This window comes from Hemiscyllium ocellatum, chromosome 5, assembly GCF_020745735.1.
Source record: "Hemiscyllium ocellatum isolate sHemOce1 chromosome 5, sHemOce1.pat.X.cur, whole genome shotgun sequence".
Classification (NCBI taxonomy): domain Eukaryota; kingdom Metazoa; phylum Chordata; class Chondrichthyes; order Orectolobiformes; family Hemiscylliidae; genus Hemiscyllium; species Hemiscyllium ocellatum.
The window spans coordinates 115,846,291-115,864,429 of record NC_083405.1 but is presented as its reverse complement, the minus strand read 5'-3'; the positions used below and the strand labels follow the sequence as shown (position 1 = coordinate 115,864,429).

The following is an 18,139-nucleotide window of genomic DNA, read 5'->3' as shown; positions in this document are numbered from 1 at the left end:
TAATCCATGCAGTAGTATTGCTGAAAGAAACACATTTTGTCCAGTCTACCTCAGATTACCATAATACAGAAAGGTGTCTCAAAAGATTTGAGCAATGATGAAGTCAGCTGTTTCACATAGTTACTAAGCAACAGCAACATGCGTGGCATTTTCCACTTACAGGATGCTTCAGTCAAGCCAAAAGGAAGCTCTGCCCATTGTAAATGAGTAATATGGTATATGATGTGGGGTGCCAATGTGGTTTCAGGTACATAGGCTGCAGATCCCAAAGACTGGCCCAGTATGTCCCTTTGGGATGTCTAACAAGCAAGGTTCTGAATGGGGAGAAGAATGAGAGGAGATCTCTTTGAGATATAAAATTCTGACAGGGTTGTACAGACTGGAAAAAGGAAGATACTTTTCCTTGTTGGGACGTACAGAACAGGGGGTCATGGTCTCAGAATGTGGAGTAGACCATTTCAGACTGAGATGAGGAGAAATGACTTCACTCAAAGGTGAAGGCTCTGGAGGTCAAGCCACCCAATATGTTTAAGAAAGAAACAAATTTCTAAAGACGAATGATGTCAACAAAAATGTGGAGATAACAGGAATCTACTGCTGAGCTAAAGGATCACCTCTGATCTGGCAGTAGGGTCTATCTCACTCCTATTTTTAACATTTCTCTGACCGTACTCAAACAGCCCACACTTGCAAAACTAAAAGTTCATTATATATGATTGCGTGTTTGGACATAATTTGTTAAATAATCATGAGTGTGCTAAGTGATTTGCTCACAATCAACTAAAGATTAAGAGTAAGGCTCACTGTGTGGAACACATGTACACTGGCTGCTACACATATAAATACATAAAGTTCATTTCTTTGTAGAGTGAAAAGACATATACATACACTGCACCTGTTTTAACCCAATAAAACAGACAATGGCTATTCTCTGGTTCATTCCTCAGGGCAATGCATTGACCTATCAGAGTTAGTCTGCCAGGTTTAACCTTAAATGGAGATTAGAAGTTAACTGCCATCCAGTTGGTGCATTCTCCATGGTTACATGTCTAATTATCAAAGTCCACTGCCAACAAATTATCTTACTCTTCTCGTACAATATAAAAATAGTGTTCCCCTTTACATTACTGTCATGTGAATATCAGGATGAGTGCAAAATGAAGTATCTACAAAATGCATTTCTTACTTTCAGCAATACTCAAGTCTTGTATGAGTAAATCACTATATGTTAGTGATTAAATCAAAGATATTTATGAGCGATGATGCTTTCATGTATTTCTGTGTACTGAGATCCATGAGCCCAGGTCTAACATCCAACGTGGTGGCTACAAAGATTATAAGTAATTCTTAAAAAGACTAAGGGAACACTGACAGCATTTTACTTTATATAATGTAGGATATTGGTGGTTTGGTCCGTAAAGATTATTTTCCATGGTCATGAAATTAGTGATCAGAAAGCATCATTTTAAATCATTGCTAAGTCTAGGGAATGAGGTGGAAGAAATTTAATCAGATAGTGATTTGTTGGTATGTGAAATTCATAGCCTGATAGAATGGTTGCAGCATAAAAGGAGGCCATGTGGCCCACTGTGTCCATGCTAGCAAGAACAACATACCCAGTTCCACTCTGACACCTGGTCCCCTTAGCCTGGCAAATTTCCTTTCAACGTACTGATGGTGATAAAGGATGCTGTTCGTATACAATCAGGAAAATAAAATAAATATTCATATGCAGAAGAAGAATGAAAGGGACTGTCAGGAGAACAAAGAAGCAGCAAGGTTGATTTTCTACTGCTGTTGAAGAAAAAAGAAGCATGGACAAAATAAAACATAAGAACTAGGAGCAGGATTAGACAATTCAACTCCTTGAGCCTGTTCCACCATTTAATACAATCAAGGGTCGATCTCATCTGGTCCTGACTCCACATTCTGCCCACTCTCTGCAACCTTATAAACCATTACTAATTAAAAATCCATCTCCTCCCTGAGGTGTCCCGGGATCCACAGCGCTCTGTAGCTGTAAATTCCACAGAGTCATAATCCTTTGAGGGAATAAGAAGCAGGAAAATGGGAAGCTCTTTGCTTTTAATTTCTTTGATTTCAACAATTTAATGATAATATTTTCACCAGTTAAAGCATGCCTCACTTATTCTGCAATTAATACCCATGTTATAAATGATGTTAGGACTCTTGTAGCACAGTGATAGTGCTGAAAAATGTGTTGCTGGAAAAGCACAGCAGGTCAGGCAGCATCCAAACACATCCAGCAACACATTTGTCAGCTCTGATCTCCAGCATCTGCAGTCCTCACTTTCTCTGCACAGTGGTAGTGACCCTACCTCAGGGCCAGAAGCTCTGGCTCCAAGTTTCAGACATGTCACATTATGTGTTGATTTTTTTGTTAAAATTCTGCAAATGATGCTAATAAAATTGTCTTCCCTCAATGTGCATTCTATGCCTACCTATTTGAAACCACATATGTGAAGATGAAAAATAATGACGACCTGCAGACCTATTTGCAGGCCAGTCCAGTGTGACACTGACACTGCCTCACATTACATCTATTTGCCTACCCCTTGATTTATTGCCAGCACTACCTGGTATGGCAACTGTACCATTCAAGATCTGAGACAGTTACAGAGAGTGGTGAACTTGGCAAAGGCCATCCTCCCATCTATGGAATCCGTCTACCAGGCCTGCTGTCAAGGAAAGGCCGCCTGCATCCTCAAAGATCCATTCCCCCCCAGCAATGTTTTTCTACACTCTCTACCACCGGGGAGAAGGTATAGTAGCCTGAGCACACACACCAGCAGGTTTTGAAACAGTTTCTACCCTACTGTTGTTAGAATACAGAATGGACTCACAAACTCTTACCATTCACCTGTACCTGTGCTTTTGTTTTTGCCACTGTTAGCCTATCATTCATTTATCTATGCTACTTAACTATGTGATCTGCCTGTATTGCTCGCAAGACAATGCATTTCACTGTGTCTCGGTACACGTGACAACAAATTGAATTCAATTCAATTCAGACTTTCCAACATATCTCACTCCAGTTGTAACGCATGATGAGCCAGCAAACACGGTTTTAATTTACTAAACATACCATGATTTTTGGTGTTTGAAATACCCCAATTTTTTCTCTGCCACTTTCTCCCGCAGCGATTCAGTTATTCGTGGTTTAGGCTTCTCTGTCTGCTGTGGGAGCCTCCCGTAAGGTGCCCATTGTTCATATTTGTATCAGATATTGAATGCTAGTTGTCTACGCAACCATGGGATATATAACAACTGAGCCTAGGCGCGTCCACAAACACATACTTTCCAGCAGGGGTTACTGAATAGATATTGAGATTGAGGATCCTAGTTGACCTTTCCCATCACTAGCCCAGAAGTGTTATGGTCTGCTGCCCCATTGAATATTCGCTTTCTTTGTCCAGGTTAATTTCCACTGCTTGGTTCAGACGAGCTTGAGAGATCTGGAATCTTCAGAGGCTCAGTTCCATTCCATTTATCAACTGAACTATCACAAAAAGTTCCTTATGAGAGGGTACGCCTCCCCTTCTTAATCATTTTCCCATCCATGAATGAAATATGACAAATTGGCTCAAACAAAACCTTTTGAAAGCCATTAACACTGAGTGCTGTCCTCCTTCGAAACTGCATTTGATATGGCGATGACACAAAGTAGGAGAGATTGCTGTTTTAATCTAATCACAAATCCAATAGTTAATGCAATTATTATTTAGGATTTAATGCAACTGAATGATACTTAATGCAGGGTTCCAACTCACTAATATAAATCAATGCTCATTTTAATAACGAAGTACAACAAGGAATTTTGATGTTAAAGACTAACTTGGCATTAAGTATTTCTCATTTTTATACTTTCCCCGCTTCTCGAGTTCCTGACACTTGCTGGGTACAGTTCAACAGCCCTTCAGCACCACGTTTAAGTGGTAATTTCTTCAACTTGAACATTGACAGTCAATACCACAGACTGTTCAGCTGCATGCAGTCTTGGCCTTCTCCAACATCTACAGCTCCTGCAGGATTTGTTAGATAACTATCAGGAATGGGAATGCATCCATTACCCAGCCCATTGTATCACCCCAACTACATCCTTCGGAGGGCAGCCAACCCAATGAAGACTGTAGATCACAGCCCAGAGAGATCTATCACAGCTCCTTCAGTCCCAACAGCACCAGGAGAGGGTAGTGGGCACTGCTGGGACTGCAATGAAGGCCATGACGAAGAGTCATATTTGTCACACATGGTGAACCCGGGTTCCTTGACGGGGAAAGGATTTGACACTCTGGGAAGGGGAGTGAGAGGATTGGGTCTTGGAGGCCAAAGTGGGAAAGGGGGCATGATTTTCATAGCAGTATTCCTACTTACACAAGAATACTCTCTGACGGAGGTATACCCCCTGCCTTCCCTCCCTTTTACCAACTTTGTTCTAAAATCAGTCTTCCACCTGCCAATGTATTATGGCAGTGGAGGTGAACTGAAGTCCCTAATTTCCATTTAATTGGATAGCTAAGGGCCTCAAAAGGTCTAAGGACAGGCAGCTGATTATGCATCATGGTATGGGTAGTACGTCAGGAGTTGGTAGGAAAGTGGTCATCTAACCACATACCGATAACTTTTGTGGTGCCCAACTGAAAGTGTCAGATTTGGTGGGTTGTTGGGCTTAAAATCCAGTCTCAAATGTTTGGCTTAGTATCCTATTAGGCAGTACATTTAGCCACTCAGTGAACAGAAAAGTTTTGGGATAAAAGATGAAGAAATGATCTCAATTTATGAAACAAGGTATTTGAATAAGCAATACTTCAGGTCAAGCAGTTAAATATTGTTGAATGCCACTGAACATCAATTCTTGGTGTGTCATCATATTGGTAATCACTATCTAATGACAGTAGTGACAGGCGTGATATGTGCTAAGAAACTCTGCTTATTGCTTCATGTGCATCTTCCTTCCTTCCGAGCCCTCTTCTCCTATAGCCCCATGCGCCTGGTCCTACATTCAGTCATCTCTATTCACCTATAGCTGTCATTTACCCAATAAATATAAGATCTGCTTCCTTATTAACTCAACTTGAGCTCATTATAAAATCAATATGGACTTAACTGCTGGGCCCTCAGGAGGAAAGGCAAAAAGGTCACAGGCAGAAACTTAAACAAACCCAGCACTGAGAAAAAAATGTTTAATTACCAATGCATTTACTGAGGACTGTCATATAGTGGAACTTTCACACGTAATAATCAGAGGTCGAATGTGTTGGATGTGTTTAAATAATTTTGAAATCAGACTCCAACATCATCTCCACATTCAACATATCCCCTTGAAACAGTCTCAGCAATATTACAAATACAAATTTTAACCCAATTGACTTTGTCTTGCCATTGTTGCTCTTGTAATTTCTCTCAATGTTTTTGCTAATAACTCAGACACTGCTTAATGAGCACTGGCACAAATTTTAGCAGTTAACTGTTTACTCTGAAGGTAAAGCCAAGGGTTATTCTGATATTACCCCCATGATTGTCAATGAGACCAAATGGGAGCAGCAACAGTAAAATATTCTGCTTGTCATTTATTTTTAATTGCAGCTGTATTTGCAGCATGGAGCTTTCTCACACCTAATGTATAGAATAATTGCTTGATTATTAATGTCAACTCTGTTTTTTCAAATCAAATTATCAGCTCCACTCAAAGCATCTCCAGGATCCTGTCTGAGAAATTGTTATTGGAACATTCAACCATATAGATCTCCTGTTCAAGTGTTCTTTTTTTCAGTTTATCACTTTGGATTGTTATTATATTAGGTCCACCTGACAAATAAAGCTAATATATTTAAAGAACAGACTGCCTACCATCTATGCATTGGACAGCCTCTGGTAGTTTCCAATTTGAATGATAAATTGGTGACTCTAGATTATAACTAAATTGAAATTCCTGGTGATCTGTGGTATTATGAGAAATAACGAGATTAATGAACATTAAAATATTTTCATATCCAATACAATAAGAGGCCTCTGGCTCTTCTCATGCACATAAGCTAGTAGCCAGCTCTCATGCACCGAGTTGAACAGGAAGATGAGGCAAATTAAACTATCACAAATTAAGCTCTTTACCATTAAATACAGAAATTCCACTGGTGAGTTTTAGTGCTGAATTTATGGTCTTGCATCTTTTAGATTTATTCTGAGTTAAGTGTTAACAAATGTACTTGTTATCACTGATGGCTTTTAGTGTACTGTCCACATTTGAATGGTAGTGTTGCTTTTTAAAAATATATGTTATATACATATGTAGCTTTTTTCAGCATCCCGAAGAAATTCCCAGCACTGACTACTCAGACTGCCACAGAGTGGTTTGAAAAGTGTAGTCTTTGCTTATCATTCAGTACATCAGACAGAACAGAAGTGCAAATTCTTATCTGGGAGATTAGTAACTCTTTGTTCTGTTGGAAGTTCCTTGGGTTTGTGGGCAGAACCTATCATTCAGAGGAAGCACTGCTGGTTCACCTCTGGCTCCAAATCACTCCTTTTGCTGATGAGACATATTCACAAATGTTCAACTCTAATCCTCAGTCAGAAACATAAATCGTTGGAGTATGTGGAAGCATTTTTGGATACCAGTGAGGTTCATATAAAGTTAAGCAGACACGTATCCCTGTAGCAAAACCTAATTTCCACAGCATGTCATCCTGATCTGAAAATTTTCAATCAGAGGAATAATTGTCCATGGTGTCTCTAATTCTGTCAGAATGACTAATGACCACTTGGCTTGTGACCTGGCTTAGAAAGGCCAAAAGATATAGGAGAAACATTAGGCTGTTTGGCCCATTGAGTATACTCCATTGCTAGATCATGGCTGATCTCAAGCCCATTCTCCTGTCTTCTTTCAGTAATCTATCATCCCCCGTACTAATAATAAACTCATCTTACTAATCAAGAAAGAGCCAGGAATTGCAATGTACTATAAAGGAGCCAAACTGACATTCAGGGGAGCTCCCTGTCCTACCTTCCTTCAGTCCAGCATCATAGGTCTGATCTTAGCACTCAAACGCTCAAACAGCAATGGCCTAAATAAAAACTAAATGATACACTGAGACTAAAGCGTTATTATTATTTTATAAGTTTCCTTCTGTTGAATTAATACTATTTTGTCTTCTCATTAGATGTGCCCTTCAGAAAAGTAAATTGGATTTCACCATTGACAACAGAGGGGGAGCTAGTAAAAAGATGATGGATTGTCAGTGTTATTCAGTCTTGTTTTTTTTAATAAGTCATCTGCAATCACAGACACATCTGAAAGGAATGGAGGCTAGACTGAACCAAACTATAAATTATGCTCCATTACAAAATAATGCCTGGAAGTACAATAAATGCTGGAATGACAAGGAAATAATTATTATGCCTCCGATTTATTTGGTGGGTTCAAATACATACATAGGTTCTGAATAGCTTTCCAACCCTGGATAATTATTACCTGGTAGGCATTCGTGGCATCGGAACCAGCGGTGGCATCATGTCCCAGTGTGCCCAGCTTTGCCTTCAGTTTCTGATGAGAGCTATGCCTGAGGCAGTAGATGACTCCCGATGCAACAAGGACCCCAATGATGCAGACGATGGAGATTATTGTTAAGATAATAAATTTGGTCGAGTCCTCTTCATTGGCACGTTGGGGGAAAGCCAGCAGTTTACTCTTCTGAAGGTGGTTAAAGGGGTGGCGGGGGGGAGAAAAAGTGGGGAGGAGAAAATAAGAGAAGATAGTGTTACAATTAATTTTGCGGGTGTAATATTTTTCCCTGTAAACAATCATTGCATTGGTTTCTTTCATTTTTGTTTGTCCATACCCACTGCGAGACTGTACCGCAATTCATCCACGTCAGCCTTCATTATTAGGGATATTAGTAACAATTTAGTAAAAAACAACAACTGCAGATGAAAAATAAGAGAGCACATCAATAGGGGCAAGCTTTATTTTTGCAGCCCTTCTTTGCAATTGCTAAGAGAAATTAATTTAAAGCTGGAAGATGGGGAACAATTAGCACTTTTGCTGGTACCTATTTTCACTTGGTTACAAATGGAATTTTTAATTTAACTCCTGAATACTTAGCCAACCTATTCATTATCTCCACTATTCTGTCAGTAATTTTCTGCTCAGCATTCAAGCAGCCAACGTCTAATTTACGCTTGTAAGCAATGTATAGAAAGCTGGTTCAAGCCCAGTCCATTTCAGTCCTTTTACACTACAAAGGCCACTGAGCAATTATCAGTCGGCTCGACAGTCAGAGTTTGTCCCTAATTAGCCCTCTTGTCTTCAGTCCGCTGGATTAGCTGCTGCTGAGGCACAAGTTAATGGGGAGCTCAAACTAAATAAAAGCTCCAAGATCTTCCTGCTTTGACTATGCACCACAGAGAAGGATTGTGAAGCATCGTGACCCCCGGGAAGTGGATTGACAGCAGCCCGGTGCTAAGCCATGCAGAATTGCATTTTTAAAAAAAAATGTATCTGTGTTCGAAATCCTACTTCCCGAGTGTTATTCCACCATTTATATATTAGAAAAACACAAAATCTTTGTTCTTGGCCATTCACTGAGTGACTTACAAAGCTCAGCTGTCTCTGAAGGAAAAAAAAACTAAAACACACTTTATACTTTCTGCCCCAAAGCTTTTTTCTTGTATCTTTGTGAGGAAAGAGGTAACTGTGTCTTCTAATCTGGATGACTAAAATGAGAAAAGAAATTTAATGAAATTTTGAATGATTTCTGTCCATTAATAGATTTGCCTGGTTGACTTTACATGCATCTGGAACAGTCAAAGTTGTGCAATAAAAGGCCTGAATTGGCATTGCCAATCTTTCCTTTTGAGCAGCCTTCACATCACTCTCAGTAATGCTGAATACTTACATTATTAGGATTTCTGAGTAGTGGGTATGGAGAGAATCTCTTTTTGCAGCAGTTTCAAATGATTTTGTATCAAGCTACAGCATGGGCTTAATTAGATATTCTTACTGAACACACACTAAAAGAATAAAATGTCAAGTAGTTTAAATTTAAAAAAAATTAAGAACCTTATTTTAAACAAATGACATCTACTTGGATGAACGGGAATGAGGGACTGCAATCCCACATTAAACATCATGTGGGGGTCTGTTGATTTTTCTCTCATTAACAGCATATTCTGCTTCCCTTTTAAAGACCTGATTCAGCTCCTGAGTGGTTGGTGATGTTCTGTGATTAAAGAATGTCAGTGCATTGTATAAGAAGTGATGAAGAGGGGTTCTTATGTATTTTAGCGACAGACTCAATTCAGTCAGTTTACCCTTCAACATTTGAAAACAGCATTGAATAAAAGATTTGATCTCGGTCTAGATGCCACAAAATCACTTCACTTAATGTAAATCAAGATAGGTGTTTTATTTCCTACTTTTCTATTATGTAGTAATATGTACAAGTGTTTGATGGTAAGAGTTTAAAGATATTTTATGGATAGTGCACAATTTGGAGTTCAGTTGGACACTATTGTAGGAAAGATGTAGTAGACTATAAAATGCTGTTTACAACCAGTCTTCACCTCCTGATGGAGCTTCATGGAGATTAATACAGACAGGACTGATTTTTCAGCACTTCATTCTTTGTTGAAAGAAAATAACAATAGAGATTTGTGTGCTTTTTTTGTACTTAAATTACAACATACTTTGAATTCTTATAAACAATTGATTTACATGAATAATTATGTTTGAAACTCATGAGAATTCCCATCTCTTTCCTTTTGTGACTTGCAGAATTATATCACCAAGAAAATTAAAACTGGTGCGATCACTTTCCACATTGAATCAGAGATTTAACCTTGGATGCTGAAAAGTCTGAGTTAAGAGTAAGCCAATAATTTGACCACATCCATTGTATTTCAGGATCTCACTATTATATCTGTCCATCTTGCCCGAGACTTTTTCAATTCCAATTCAAGATTGACAGCTTTTCTTTAAGTGTTTTCTTTGATTGAAAATTGTACAGAAAGATATTTTACTGGGCACTTAAAAAAATTATTGTTTAATGTTGTTCAAGGTTCACTGCTGCTTTTCATCCCTCGAGTTGGAATCTGAATTGTCTATGAATTAGATTTTTAAATTTAGTGAACAAAATTTAAAAAAAAGATTCAGGGATTTGATCTCTAGCATGATTTTTTTTTTACAATTCCATACTCCACCACAAAACAAAGGAAATAGCAGGAGGTTAGCACTGCTAGCGCTCCAGTTTTGATGAATATTTTAAGGAACTAGAGCAGAAACCAAATTGTTTTTTAAAATGTGAAAGGGATTCAATTGTGTCCAAAAATAATTTAGCAGATGGAGTAGGGAATATATTTCCTCTAAAAAGGGGGAGTCCGGAGTGAAGAAAATGCAACATTAAAATTAAGAGTTATACACCATCGAAGGAAGTGAGGAAACTCTTCCTTGCACAAAAGGGACTAGAAATCGGGAATTCTCCACCTCGGATCAGTGTTGGAAGCTGACATCGTTGGAGCTTTCAGGACTGAGATCCAGAGGTTTGTGTTGGGTAAGGGTAGCAATGGATATGGCTAAATGAAGTTGATCAGCATGCGCCTAAACGAATGGCGGCTCAGGTTCACAAAACTGAATGGCCTACTCCTGATCCTATGTTGAACCAGCCCAGGTGCTTTCAAGTACAGTTCCAAGATTAAAGGTTAATTTATTTACTACCTTAGGCCCACAGTCCAACCTATAGGTAAAATCCCATCCTCAGGCAGACAGAAGATATGGAATTATTCCTCTTTATAGCAAAAATAACAACAATCTGCACAAGGCCCACAGCAGCCCAAGAGGTCACAAGTTAAATGTACTAATTCTGCAAGTTTAGATTATTTTACTGTTTTCAGAGTATGAAAGCTCTCCACCTACTTCTGTGCAGATATTTGATTCCAGTCTCAGAGCCCTTCAGAACACTTTTACAAAATCCAGGGTCCCAGCTCCATCTTGAGAGAGGCAGAGGGTGAGCATGACGTGCTCCTTGGATTTGTGTAAACTTTTTGTCACTGCTCTGTAGGTTTCAATGAATTAATAAATTACAGCCGTGGTAGTGCTGTAATTCTACTCCAGGATGAAGCAAACAATCCAAAAGGAAAGCCCCAAAGCGTTTTAACTCCCTCCCCTTCCCCATCAATATTTAAACTTTTGTGCGCTGTTCTTTAAAAAGGGGGAAAAATATTAAATACATTCAATCAAGCAGAAATAATCATGTATTAACACTTGACATTACGAAATCCTTTCAAAAAGATATTACTAAAACATGAGGCATTGTCATTTAAAACTGCAGGAGAGAAAAAAGTCTTTGTGCCCCTGAAAACCATTGTCCCTCCATATCACTGAAAATTGTACTTGCAAATTTGTCATTCATTGCAGCCAGAAAGATAGACCAGTTAATATTTGAACCATCTCTTTCAATATAAATTTATATTGAATTGACAGCTGCGGTGGGATGCCATAATATACAGAAATCTGTGAAGTTAATTTTCTTTTATTTTTTTCTTCTATTGATCACCTCTGTTATTTATCTCTCCCAAAAAAGAAACTTTTAGACGTTACCACGGTATGTATCACACAAGCGCATTAACTGGAGATCACTCAGTGTTCAGCTTCATTTTCAGAGTAAGTTTTCGCTTTTGTGTACAAAAAGAACGAGGTACCAATTTATCAATCTGAACTGAGTGGGATTTAATAGTTTTACCTTTTCATGAACAAAATAAAATCTACCAAGACAAGGGATTTCAAGACATTTATTCTCTTGAGTGAGAGTATAAAGGATTACAGAAATCAAAAAGACAAAGGGCAGAAGGATTTCTGGAGGTTTGGCTTATTCAAATCACTGAGAAAGGTCATAACGAAAGGCACAGACCTATTCATATGAAGAGACACAGTGATCTTTCAGTGACCTTAACACCAAGCCCACATCATCAGTAACTGGAAAAATGACACTATGTCTGCCGTTTTTTTGCATTTTCCTTTCCAACCACCTAAACTTTTGATATTGTTTGGCTCCACCTGAACAAAGAAAATATTACAGAGGAATCAGTGATGTGTGTCTGCTAAGGTTTGCCCCTTTCTCAATGAACAAAACAGATTGCAAATTTAGTCAACATTTTCAAACCTACTTTTAAGACCCTTCTGAAATGCAGTTTCAACCTTTCTCGACCCCCACCCCCCAAACCCCCCAGTGCCAAATGACTGAAGCAAACTTAATGAAAATAAGAGCCCTACTATCATTAAGTGCACTCACAAGCCCAGATATTCCAAACCTGGAGGACCCACTCAAGGTAATTCAGACTAACCAGCGACAATGCAAAGAAAGTTACTGTTGCTGAATTGGCACATCTTTAAAAAAATTGATGCTGTTAGAAAATTATCTTTCAAACAAAAAACACAAAGCAATTAGGACTATAGGATCCTCACAGTCAAGTAACTAAAAACCGAGTCAATCTGATCGTAAGACGTAACAAGTTTACATACCTGATTCTATTTCTATTATTTTTCTTTTCCGTCTTAAAGATTTTCGGTTACTATCCTTTGAACAGAATGAAACAGGGGAGAAAGACTTGACCTAAATGCCTCATTCTTCTTTGCTTCTTGCAGGGTCTGGCTTCAGATATTAACCGTCTACCATCCATCTTTCACAGGACTGGAATCGGCAGCTGCCTTGCTTCAGCTGGAATGTGTGCAGTGGTTTGAACTTCACAAGAAAGAGGAGGTGGTAGAGAGAGAGAAACAAAAGGAAGCACAAGAATCTCTTCGGTGGCCCCTCCGTCTTAGAATCAACCGTGTGAGAGAGAGTGATGGATTTTTGACCACAAAATAGTGGTCCGACCCCTCCTTATATTGCCCAGCCCCAAAGTCCCTGTCTATACCACATGTCATATCCCCTGGTTGCTATGGTGATACTTCCACATGTTGCTGACAGTAATTGGATAAGAAGCATTTCTGTTAATAAACCTTACATGAGTGCGAATATGAATGGATATCAATTTTGTCGTACATTTGTAAAGCTGCTTGAGATTTCTGTTTGGGGCTGTGCTCATTTTCTCTTCTGTTGCTGGCTGTGTGTATGTAAGTCTATACAATATTGTTTTCCTTTATTATCTCTTGGCACCATTCATGATGTCAGCTGAGAGTGACAAAACTGGAGAATCTAACCGAATGAGAGCACATCTGAGAAAAGGGATACAGGTTTGTATGGTAGTAAATGCAGCTCTGAGTGGAAAGGTGAATATAAAAGTACAGGGCATATTAATTAGCTATTGGCAGGATTAGACAGGATTGTATAAGGTAACAGCTGCAGCAAACAGGAAAGGAAAAGAGAGGAGTGTTGTCGGGGGCTTGGTGGGGGGGTGGGGGGGGGAGGGCGGTGTGTGTGTGTGTGGAGAAGAAGCCGTGTCAGATGCAGATGACAAATCTTGGGAGGGCTCTTCAGTTTATCTTTCTATTCAATCCCCCTCCTTATGTGATTCCCCTATTGTTTAGCCCTGTGACAGCTGGAGATGACAGGCCCGAAGACCTGACAGAATGAGTTCTTTCACACCGTACTAGCCTTCACATTTGCTGAACGAATAGCAGCCGCAGCAAGGTACAATTTAAACAGAGGGGCAAATATGGCCTACAGCTTCAATTCGAACCAAAATCCAAACCACCACGTCCCTCGCTGCCCTTTGAGGTATTTATTCCATCTTTAATCCACTGCCTCTTTCAGAAAGCGATGGATCTGTGGCCTTTGCTAGTCTGACCAGAACGGGCGGTTTGTTTGATTCACACCATCAGCTTTTCAATTGAAGTTCTCAATTAATTCAGTTTCATCTTTTCTGTTTCTCCAAACACCAGTAATGACTGTAATGTTCCACACACACACACACCCCTCTCTCTCTCTATGGATTGTCTTTTTTAACTTTGACCTTGGCTAGTAATCCCAACTCTTGTTTTGATTTTACATCTCCTATTTGTAACCTTTTACTCCGTCCAGCAGGGAGTGTTTTGACGGTAGCAGCTGTAATTCTCGTGCATCTGGTGCCCACTACAATCTTCATTTCGGCAGCTGAAGGAAGCTCAGCAGAAGCTGTGGCAGTGTGTCTGATTTTAAATACTTCATTATCAAACTTAAAAATGATTAACACGTGCAGATCAGAGTTGGCACTTCGATGTGCGTTTTAGAGATTTGATCCCACTACATTGCCTGGCAAATTACTCTATTTAAAGTGAACAGGACACCACAAACAAAAACTCACATCACTCTATTAAGGCCAACTGTTACTTTGACCTTTAAATGTGATACCTCACTTTCTGTCCCATCCCAACTCACACTGCTTGCCTCGTTGTTCCTTCCCTACCATCACTCCTACCCTATTCCATTGACAGTCTCCTGTATATTTGCAAAAGCAAAAGCAAAATGCTATACCTTCCAGTGGGTCAACGTGCATGCATCAGAACAGTGTCTTTATCTGTGCTAAATTTTGGTCAGCTGATGGTTATTTGGAATGCGAAAATTGCCGTTGAGCATTTCTTGAGGCCAAGTGTTGTGGTAGAAGCTTCTGGCCATGCACATTTAGTGGAGAGCTTTGGTCCATCTTAAGTCCAAAGGTGCAATTTTTGACCACTTAACACCCATGACATTTCCTGGAAGACTACTGATTGGTGCTGTCAGAAAACATGCCTCCCGCCCTCTTACCATAGAGTCAGAATGATTAACAATTCTGTTAAGTTATCAAAGTATTGACCTGCTTGTCTGTCTGTTTAAAATTCTACCAGTACATTCCCGCAAGTGCCAATTAAAGGCTGTGTTGCTGATATGGATAGACAATCAAAGTGAATATTTTGCAGATTCATTCACATCTCACTTTCTAGTTAATGGGAACAATTTATTGGAGGAAAGTTGCTTTGGGGAAACCCCTGCCAAGCAAATTTGATTGGATTGGTAAGATACATTACAGAAATGTTAATATGATCCTGGAAGGGTTAAACATTATACTTAATGAGACTATGACCCAAGGGCACAACCTCAGAGTGAAGGGATGACCCTTTCGAACTGAGATGAGCAAGAATTTCTTCATCCAGAGGATAATGAATCTGTGGAACTGAAGGCTCTGGAGGCCAAGTAATTGAGTTCATTTAAGACCGAGATAGATAGCTTTGTGATTAATAAGGGGATCAAAGGTTACAGGGAGAAAACAGGAGAATGGGGTTGAGAAATATATTAGCCATGACTGAATGGCGAAGCAGACTTGATGGACTGAATGGCCTAATTCTACTCCTATACCTTATCGTCTTATTCAGTTAAAAGGAAACATTAAATGCTGTCCTAAAGTGAAGCAGAAAGTCACCCTTTTGGTTAAGAACTTCAATTTTAGTGCTGGGAAGCCATTGCACGGAGCAACAAATTTAGAAAGGAGCAATCAGTCAGGTCTCTGGCTCTTAAATGCGACATAGAAAGAAAGGGTGGCATTTATATCGTATCTTTCACACACTCCGAACTTCCCAAGGGGCTTCAGTATCAAATACATGCTTGAAATATGGAGCTGGGTTGTTGAAGGACTGCAGAGACAAGTACAGAGAACGAAAGGCCTGCAATTTCCTGATGCCAACCTGAATGCCAGGGTGATGACTGTTACTTGCCTGAATGCAATGAGCAACTTTACAGGCCAACTGGAATTGCCCAGTCTGCATGCTGCATGCCCTTATTGCCCAGTGAAACTGGAAACCCTGCTGATGGATGGCACACCCTCTTGGTGGCACACTGAAGGTGGGGGGTTGCAAAAGAATCCTGTCTCCTCACTACTCCACTATCTCCTCGGTGTCATGATTAGCAGAAGGTCACAGATTCACCCTTCCTTGGATGCTGCCTAACCTGCTGTGCTTTAACCAGCAACACATTTTCAGCTCTGATCTCCAGCATCTGCAGACCTTACTTTTTAATCACAGATTCACCCTTGACAATGTCGGGTGTCCCTACTTACATTGGCAGCTACCATCTCTCACAGCAGTGCAGGAAGGCCTTATTTCAGCTTCCAAACCTCGGAACCTCTCCATCATCTTCATGTGGATGGGGTTCTCAGAGGCAACTGGGGGAGGCATTTCCCTTATGTTATTATCGGTGCATTGTTAATCTCCAGATAACGTTCTGTGGAACTGGGTTCAACTCCCGTGACGGTAGATGGTAGAATTTGAGTTCAATAAAAATTTGGAATTAAGAGTCTAATGATGACCCTGAACCTATTATCGATTGTAGGAAAAACCCATCTGTGTCACTAATGTCCTTTAGGGAAAGAAACTGCTATCCTCACCTGGTCTGGCCTACATGTGAATCCAGACCCACAGCAATGTGGCTGACTCTTAACTGCCCTCTGGAATGGGCAATAAATGCTGGCCTAGCCAGCGATGCCCACATCCCATGAATGAATATGGAGACAGCCATTTAAATGCCCACCTCGTCAATAATGGTTTCAACGGGAGTTCATTTGACAGCAGCTCCTGTATTTCTGAAGTAGCTGGAAACCAGCCTGGCATCAGGATGAGGAGCCTGCAGTGAAACAGTAGACCATGATCTTTCTTGGTGATGGAAGTAACACAGCAGCCAATGTGCACACAGCAACAGCAGTGTGACAACACCATGATTTTATGAGTTGGTCAAGGGATCGATATTGTCTAAGGTAACAGGGAGAACTTTCCAACTGTTTGAAATAATGTCAGGGATCCTTTATCCACATGGGACAGCCTTAGCGTATCCATTCAAAACCATCCGAAATACTGCACTACCAACAGTGCAGTGCTCTTTTGGATCCGCACTGACATGCCAGGCTAGATTTTATACCAATGCTTCTGGACTAGGATCTGAAGACATAATCTTCCAACTCAGTGGCGAAAGTGCTCTACACTGAGGCATTGTTGGCTGACAACAATCTGATTGTCTTCTGTAAGTGCAGAGCATAGTGAAAGATGGATTTGGGATTAGCCATAATATTGTTTCCTATTAAGTAGCCTGCTAGCAGTCACTGTTAGACGTGAGTAATGGCTAGCTGGCCGAGGTATCAGAGGGTAATAGTCATTTATATAACTGTTCCCCAATTTGGAATCAATTAATTCTGGAGATAAGACAAGGTGGGAAATTTGGACAGTAATTTGTGGGGAAGAATTACCAGAGAAATCATGTTTTAGAATCTGCATCTCAGATTATTGGTCAGAAAAGGAAAGCAAATTAGCCAACTCACATATCTCCTAAAATTCATTGAAAGAATGGTGCTTTTAGAAGTCATGCTCATTTTAGGAAATGCCACATTATAGTAGCATGTGTGGTGCAGAGTAAAAGAGTAGAAACATGCAAGCCATGAGTTAGTCAGCAGTTAGATTAGGATAAAGTGAAGGCTGCAGATGCTGGAGATCAGAGTCAGGCAGCAGGTCAGGCAGCATCTGAGGTGCACCATTCCTGATGAAGAACATATGCTCGAAACATCTACTCTCTTGTTCCTCAGATGTTGCCTGGCTGGCTGTGCTTTTCCAGCACCACACTCTTGAAGTTAACCTAAATTATATGCTAAAGTACTGACACATGCATTCTTGAATAGCTGTGACTTGAAACAAATGGGAGCCATCTGTGGGAAGTAAATCAGATGAGTTAGGAGGGTTGAGATTGGAGTTACCAGCAAAAGTGCATCATACATCCCACATTCCTTCTCAACCCACTGCTGTTTTTACAATGTGCATTTCTGATAGTGTTATTCCTTCTCAAAATTAATTTAGTCCCTATTTATAATTAATTCCATTCTCATATTTATCCTATCCTGATTAAAATGGCGTAAATTTCTCTTGAATGACCATGGAGAATAGTTTAACTGTTTGCTACAAGTGACTGGTTCTTTCTTTTTCTTGTCCAGATTGACAACAGGGATCCTAGAACAGGCCGTAGGCCTCAACTCAAACATCGAGCCACCTTATGCCTCTTTTGGCTAGCAGTCTGAGTGCTGCAACGTTGCTAAATGCCACAAAAAAAACAGAAATTGATGGAAAAGTTCAGCAGGTCTGGTAGCATCTGTGAAGAGAAATCAGAGTTGACATTTTGGATCGACAACCTGTCCT

The 18,139-nt window shown here is 40.0% G+C and overlaps 1 protein-coding gene across 2 annotated transcripts in view; it reads right to left on the bottom strand.

Annotated features, from left to right (window-relative positions):
* ptprn2 (protein tyrosine phosphatase receptor type N2) overlaps positions 1–18,139 on the bottom strand; it is a 956,995-nt gene that overhangs the window by 164,676 nt on the left and 774,180 nt on the right. For both annotated transcript variants that reach the window (XM_060825120.1, XM_060825121.1), the window contains exon 13: positions 7,493–7,711. In XM_060825120.1, coding sequence (XP_060681103.1) covers positions 7,493–7,711 — 219 coding nt within the window. The remainder of the gene's footprint in view (positions 1–7,492; positions 7,712–18,139) is intronic.